We start from the raw sequence: 8,109 nt of genomic DNA on the forward strand, positions 1-8,109 counted from the left end.
CAGTGTCTGATATCAACCTACGTTTAGATTTGTAAAACCTTTAATTGCACACGTGAAAATGCAAAAAAGGGCAATTTCTTTTTTCACATCTAGACCACTTTAGACCAGGTCCAGATTAAAAAACGGACTACTTAGACTTGTCAAATCTGAACTAGATCATCTCAGAGAATCCAAAGAAGTCTGTGAAGGTTTTCAGTCATCCAGGTCATAGTTATTCAGGGAAGGTTAAATCAAGGGCAGCTGGACTTGGTTGAAGATACTGGTGGACACTTTGCTTCTCATCCAAGAGGCTTCTTCAGTTCTGACTGACTGGCAGGGAGTCCCAGCTATTTGCCCTCTGTGGGGTCGTCATCAAGGTGGTGGATACAACTTGGTTTGTTAGTGCTCCTGGCTGTTGTAACAACACTCTTTATGGTTGTTGAAGTCATCTGAGGCCAGGTCAGAACAGCTGGCGTCGGCATTGTCACGGAGGCCAAATGTGAGCGTTTGTTGAATCTCCTGGGAAAGGATGAAAGGACAGCATTGTATATAGAGAATAAGTGGCAGACCTCCTCCCCCATTGAGAGATGGTTTCTCTACTTTGGTGTAGATGTCTCTTTTACTCCTCCCTCTCCAGTATATGTACATTGTTGTCCTCAAAAGAGTGTCCTTTGGCCTTTAACCAAGTGGTACGGGATCTGCCTGAAATCAGTCAGGTGATCAATTTTCGCTGTTATAGCCATTTTCAGTCCTAAAACAGCGGCTGTTTGTGTCAATAAAGACCGTCCTTGCGGGCTGCCATCTTGGTGAGGTCGGTGAGCTGATAAGTTTCCTTTCTGTCATCAGATTGAGGGAGAGAAGAGCTTGCTTTGGCGGAGGCAGCCTTTATTGGCATCTGCTGGCGACCTATAGGAGCTACACAGCATATCAATCAATTCGTCTCTTCAATACGAAGAGAAAGAGCCCACTTACAGCCCTGTAGGATGTGCTTTTGTTCATAGGAATATTGACTGTTTTTATCAATATTTGGAACGTGGTTGTATAGAGAGACATAGTGTTTTAAAGAGAACTCCCAATAAAAGTGAACATCTAAACAGTAAATATGGCCAAAACATGGACATTGGCCTGGTATATTTTGTTAAAAACTGTTTAATAATGTATATCAGTTTCAGATTTACAGTTACAGTTGTATTAGAAGATATTCAGGTGCATTATAATCTTCCTTATGATGGTTTTGATGGTTTATTGCATTAAAATATATGTATAGTTTTTTTTACCAGGCGAGGATGAAAATATCATAGCTTTTATTTTATTTTTATGCATCTCCATGTAGTCTGTAATGGTAAAATAAATAAGTTAATGTACAATGGATTATGTTCCTTAGCTTCTGACCTTTCAAAAGAGACCAGAATTATGCATCTAGGCCTAATGGTTGAGGAAATATTACTAATTTATTTTGGGTATGCTATTTTAAGCGTTTCTCCTGGAAATAGGTGGCAGGTACCATGTGGTTAAATCTAGGCAAAATGCTGAGCCTTGACCTGAGCAGTAGGCCCTTTTACGTTTGTGTAGTGGTTGTGTAGTTTCCCCATTATACAAGCCTAACCGTTAACTGCTGCCATCTACAAGCAAGTCCAATGTGTCCCAGAGTGGTTTGGTCCACTGCCTGCATTCAGAGACATTTTACAGAGGAGAGACGCCACTCAATCACATCCTCAATACATACAATCCTTATTTTGGGTCAAAGTAGTTGAGTAGTCATTGCAGGTTTCTGATATTAATTAATTATTTAATAATATAATATATATTTTTGGAGCATCAGAAATTGGTTTGAGGGCTGAGAAAGAGTGTCAGATTAATAAATGGTCTGTACTTGTAGAGCGCCTTTCTAGTCTTCCAGCTACTCAAAGCACTTTCCACTTCACCTTGAAGCTGTAGGAGGTGTGATACGTTACAGAGAAATACCAAACCAAAGTGAGCCTTTAAATATAAATGTTACTATGGCAAAGCGAGCCGACATGGATTAGAAATTGTAGGCAGCATACTCGTACTGTGCAACTTATTCATAATGTTGCACAATTTCCTAAACTCAAAACAACTATGTTTAAAGTGAGATAAAAAAAAAAACAAGGGGATTTTTTGCATCTGTCTCATTTGCAACACTAAATCCTCTTGACTTTGATGAAATTCTGATTTTGGTTAACCTAGATTGTCAAGATCCTAGAGTGCTGATGACCCAGTTTTGCATAGAGAGAGGTGAGTCCTTGATATTCTAAAGTCCAGTAAGAATGAGTATATCATGTAAACCATTTCTAACATGTTGTCTTGTTGCTGTGCTGTAGGAAGTCTATGGCAGCCTAACATCAGTCTGGCTCAGATCACTGCAGCCAGTGGAAGATCTGCGCTGGCTGTCAGCTTCAATCCTGACAGATTCGCTGAGAAGTACAAAGTTTTTGTGAAGTGTTCCACCATTAAACAAGAACACCATGCATACAGTGTAAGGTCACATGCTGGACATTCAAATGATTCTGTAATTGAAGAGCGGGTGTGCAGTAGGCTGTCTCTCACAGAAGAAGAATGCAGTTTCCTTTTCAGCGATTTGACCCAGAACATTACTGTATGTGCTCATTACAGCAGCCCCTGTTTTGTACCATAGCCTAGTTTTTACCCCACTTTTGTCTTTATTTCAGTCCAGGAAACTGCGTGCCCTGCCTCCCTGTGCACTGTTTTCTGCTGATTGTAGAAAAGGCTGCTCATTATGTTTTCTAACCACTTGAATACACGCATCTCAACAGTCAAAGAGACCTTTTAGGGCTGACATACCACGTTGTTCTGCACAGTATCCAAGTTACAACACCGCAGAGTGTGTGTGAGGACTTTATCTGTACTTCAGTACATTTACGCCTTTTAGTTTGGTTTAATTTGACACCAAATAAGAATACTGACACCTGAAAATGCAGCTCTCAGCCTCCTCACAGGGAGCTGAGCTGCAGTTAGGAGTGAGGTGTCAGCAACTCCCTCTGTCCTTTCTTGGGACTACTGTCTACCTGCTGGGTACAGGATATTCAGATGCTATTGAAACTGTCTTTACTATTAGATCTAACAAGATTATTAGAAAAGACAGAATGAGGGTGAACTTAGCTAAGACTAATTCTACTCTCCTCTTTAAAACACAGACCAGGTTCTTGTGGGGATTTTTGACCTGTGTGCCTTGTGCCACAAATCTGGGGTGGTCATGATGGTGATTTCTAAAGCTGTTGTTAGGGGTTCTCTATTGTATTGTGTTATACTGAGAGGTGTTTCTAATACAGTATCTAGCCTTCCCTCAGTGGAACACATCAGGTCATGGGATTTGTTGGAGGGCTGTGCATTAGTCTTAGAATCTAATAAGGTTTTAAATTAAAGGGAAAATGCAAAGCAAGTTGCAACAGATGTGCACACAAAAGGTGTATGGCTTCAACAGGAAAAAACAGTTTTTGGCATCATGCCCTGACATGATTCCCCCCAACAGAATGGGGGGGGGGGAGTGGGGGGCGCGACCACCCTGTTCATGTTCAAATGTACCAGAAATGTGTTTATTTTTATTGTTTTATTGTCTTGTGAAGTGTTCTTACGTCATCTTCTTTCTATTGAAAAACTCTCTTCTCCAGGCTAATCAGACCCTGAATGTAAAATTCAGCCTTGATAACTGGCCTAGATCCTGCTGCCAGTTTGATGCGGAGGTAAATCTTGTCAGATCTATTCTGCTGAGTGATATTAGTGAATTACTAATCTCATTTTTTCAGCTGGCGAGGCCTAGAGTTAATGTGACTTTATTCTTTCTTGCAGATCCAACCTTTCTTCCCAAAATGTGGCAATGACTGTACCCGTAAAAGGAAAACTCTGGATATTTGTCCTGGTATGTTGGCATATAGAATACCAGCAGGGTAAAGCATGTGCCAGATGTACAGTATGACCTGTAATGTCTCTGGCGTCTCCAACTAACAACTTAGTTGAATCAGAATTGTCTAGTCTTGCCTATAGTCAACTGATCATCGAACCAAGTACTGTTTAAAAACAATATGTTCTTTGTGTGGTTCATCAATGGTGATAAATGATCAAACGTCCCACAAGGTGCACGCAACGCCCACACCTGCAGTGACGCCCCCTTCCTTAAGAGTTAGGGTTGTAATTTTGGATTTATTCACACATTTCTTTTCACATATTTATTACAGCATTATATGATGATATTTATATCATAATAGGCTGTATATTAACTTATTGGAAGAAAACTGGCAGTTCTATGTAAAATCAGACATGAAGCACCCCCATACAGCCAAAATGGTATGATCCTTGTTTCATAACTTCTACGAAGATCTGAATGTGAGATCTGTGAGAATAGTGGTGATGAAAGACTGGAGCTGGCTGGCTAACTAAACTAGCTGGTCAGCTAACACTTCTTTTGGAAATACAGGAGACTGTGTGCAGTAGCTGGTGTGTTAGTGGCTAGAATGGAAAACACAACTAATTACAGACAGCAAAACCAAACAAATTGAAAGAGCCCAGTGATATGAAGCACCTTAATACAAGGTTCTTATGATGAACGTTTTCCAGCTGGACTGCAGCAAAGTGTTGGACTAATAACTTAAAATAACAACTACAAATCTTTATTTATACACACATACATTATACATTAATTCATCAACATGTCCTTAAATTGATCCCCAGAATTAACATCTCTCATTTGTTATCCTTACAGACTAACAGTTTGTATTCCTTCTGTCCATTCATAGCTCTCCGCCCTTCTTTGCTAGGCCACTGTTTGCTGAGAATTAAAAGCTGAAGGCTGAATCCCACAGCTTCGATTTTGATAACATAAATGAGTAACATTTTACCATCAGTTGGACAGAGTCATGCACTTATTCACAAGAAAAAAGATAAGAGCATCTGTTTCTACTACATCCATCCGGGGCTAAACTTGGACCAAATCTGACTCCACTAAATGACTGCCATGACTCATAAAGAACCATGACTGCCATGACTCATAAAGAACCATGACTGCCATGACTCATAAAGAACCATGACTGCCATGACTCATGGACGTGATTTGGACAAAAAAAGAGAAGAAAAACAATATATGTGGATGATTTCAGTGGATAAATGAAAAGCATAAAAGGAAAAGTCAGGGGATCAACACAGTCATAGGAATTTAGCCACGGGGACCATGAACGTCGTAGTTTACTCTGTAAAAAAGAAAAAAAAAGCAGCCGTAATGAACTGTGTTCTGATTTACACAGCAAAGCCAACAGATGCGCCCACCGTCCCTCTGTACCCATTTGTCACCCTGGGCGTGGTGTTTTTGTGTGTGGTGATGGCAGTTATTATGTGCGTCCGCTGCAGGAAGCCAGGTTAGTATACATTTTCAGTTCTGTATCTACTGAGTTTGACTTAAAAATTCCTGTTTTCATAAAGAAACATTGGTTTGAAATGACTCTTAATTTGCTGATAGCATCTTATTGGTGCTCTTGTGCACTTTCAGGCAAACCTGGTATTGCTACAGTACCTGTGGGAGGTGAGAAACCATGGCAGCAGCAGCTTAAACAACCTCCCAAAGTGCTGGTCATCTACTCCCAGGACCACCCCCTCTACAGGGACATAGTGCTAAAGCTCTGTGCCTTCCTCCAGGCTAAGTGTGGCACCAAGGTGCTGGTGGACCTGTTAGACTCCACCTCGGTTGGCATGGTGGGTCGCCTTCGCTGGCTTGAATGGCAACGGCAACAGCTTAAAAATCCTTCTGACAAAATCCTGGTGCTGTGCTCACGAGGCGTCCAGGCCAAGTGGAGGGCCATGTGCGGGGAAGGTCGGGTGACACTGAGGGAAGACGTTGCCTCCCCAACTGACGACATGCTTACTCCCTTTCTCAACCTCTTCCTGCCAGACATGCACCAGGCAGGCATGCTGGGTAAGTACATGGTGGCTTACTTTGATGTCATCAGCAGCCAACAAGACGTGCCATCGGTTTTTGACATTGCGGTCAAGTACAAGCTGATGAAGCATTTCGAAGAGCTGTACTTCCGCATCCTAGACATCGAGAAGTACCAGCCAGGTCAGGTCAACCACATCAGCGGGATCGGTGGGGACGAATATTTCAACTGTCCCTCAGGCAGAGCCCTGAAGAATGCCATCGAAACCTTCCAGGCCTACCAGCTGGAAAATCCTGATTGGTTTGAGAAGGAGTGTGTGGACAGTGAGGAGGAAGTGTTGACTGAGGCTAACCCGCTCATCGACCAGCTGACGATCCCTCCAGTCCTAGAGTGTGTTCCTCTAATCAGAGAGGGGCTTCCTGTCTACGTCCGTGAGGTGGAAATCAATGATGACAGCAACAGTGTCCGTGTCCTTACACCTGAACTGAACACAGAGTGCCAGCTGTCGTCAGTGGTAGAACTTAGGGCAACTGTGAGCCCCAAGTGCAAATATCAGTATCTGTCAAACCTGGATGAAGTGTTGACAGATCACCTGTATCCTCACAGCCCCAGTCCAGTATCTGTCCACATTGCTGAGCCTGTTCTGAACAGGTCGCCACCACTGAGACACAACTGGCTCTCCGTCCAGGAAGAACCCATGGGTCAAGTTCCCACTGAGGATGAGGAAGAGGATTCCCTACAACCTGTGATCCAGCTCTCCACTCATTCGGACCAGAGAAGCTCAGCAGAACAGAACTCCCTGGACTCCAACCCTCCAGAATCCTCATGTATGCAGAGTGAGTACTTCCCTCTATCTGAAATCAGCCACTCTCAGCCTGAGGAGATGGAGGAGGACGAGGTTCTGGAGCCCAGCGGAAAGGGTCCGAGCAGTGGATCTGATCAAGGCTACATCTCCAAAATGTCCTCCCAGCATGAGCCCCCTTTCATAGAGGATCCCCTGGTGGCTCTGAGAAGGCTGCAGGAGGAGCTGTTTCAGACAATCTGAAGGAAACCGCTGCTGATAGTCCAAAATCCACCCGCAGGAACGAGTACTGAACTTTCACTAAGTGCCTGAAGTTCCAAACACTGTAAGAGGAACTGGACAGCACATTTGTGAGATCACACAGCTGGACAGAGGTAATTCTGTGGCCAGTAAAGTGTGGGGCTTATATGTGGCATTCAATGTTTGTTGATGACTTTCTCAATATAATAACCAGTGCTTAATTTGATTTGCACTGATAAACCCATTTATTAATATGTTGTATACGAACAAAGACAAATCAACATGATCATACCTTCACAGAACAAAGAAGTAGAAAGAGCATCTGGTGCACATATAGATTTATTTTTTTATTGTTTAATTTGTTGTATTCAGTCAAAAAGGGCTGAAAAGAGAATCTGTGACCTGCCTTAAGAGATGTTGGACTCGGAGGCAGCATCTAGTGGTCATTAGAGGAACTGCAACTGAATAAACCCGTGCTTTTGGTTCATCACTCACACGGAAGGTTGCAAGGCTGGATTACAATACCAACCAGCCGAAACAGCAACTTCCCAGGGGCCCCGATCCTCAAGAGCCAGAAAGTTCCATGTTAGCAATTTGGCATAAACCAAATCTTGATGCCCCATGTTGTGTCGGGCTCCTGAGAAAATAAAGCTGGGGGAAATGGAGGGGTCATTAGGGGCCTCCAGCTCATTTTGTACTGGGTTACTCTGACCCCGCATAGTTGTTGCTTGGTGTGGACAAAAATAAGTTGGCCAGTCAACCTGTATGATTGTTGAACATTGTTGTGTAAAGTTGTATCTAGAAAGAGATCCATACTCTTTCTGAAGTTTACTGTTGAGGTTTTAAATAGCAGATTTTTTTTTCTGCTGTTAAAATGTGTTGTCTTCTAAATATAAATACAATAACATTATCAGTGCGTGTTCATGTAAGGATTACATTTTCTTTAATAATATATGGGGGTGTCATTTTAAAAGACTCAATCAATCCTCTGTGTACAGTACTTTCCTCAGATTTATTTCAGGTTTCAACCACATAATACTCTTACATCTACAGTACATAGATTGGATTATATCAGTACAGATATACACCACACACGTTAACAGAACAGGTAGAATCCTTTCTGTAAACAGCAATGTTCTTTCCCTGTAAACAAGTTTGAAGAAAATAAAAGCCCATATCATATCA

At 42.3% G+C, this 8,109-nt stretch overlaps 1 protein-coding gene across 2 annotated transcripts in view; it reads left to right on the plus strand.

Annotated features, from left to right (window-relative positions):
- The window catches only part of il17ra1a (interleukin 17 receptor A1a), a 12,771-nt gene extending 4,662 nt beyond the window's left edge, over window positions 1-8,109 (plus strand). For both annotated transcript variants that reach the window (XM_046072384.1, XM_046072385.1), the window contains exons 6-11: window positions 2,188-2,235; window positions 2,322-2,476; window positions 3,630-3,701; window positions 3,808-3,877; window positions 5,256-5,366; window positions 5,498-8,109. In XM_046072384.1, the coding sequence (XP_045928340.1) occupies window positions 2,188-2,235; window positions 2,322-2,476; window positions 3,630-3,701; window positions 3,808-3,877; window positions 5,256-5,366; window positions 5,498-6,927 (1,886 nt within the window). In that variant the 3' untranslated portion in view covers window positions 6,928-8,109. The remainder of the gene's footprint in view (window positions 1-2,187; window positions 2,236-2,321; window positions 2,477-3,629; window positions 3,702-3,807; window positions 3,878-5,255; window positions 5,367-5,497) is intronic.

This window comes from Micropterus dolomieu, linkage group LG16, assembly GCF_021292245.1.
Source record: "Micropterus dolomieu isolate WLL.071019.BEF.003 ecotype Adirondacks linkage group LG16, ASM2129224v1, whole genome shotgun sequence".
Classification (NCBI taxonomy): Eukaryota; Metazoa; Chordata; class Actinopteri; order Centrarchiformes; family Centrarchidae; genus Micropterus; species Micropterus dolomieu.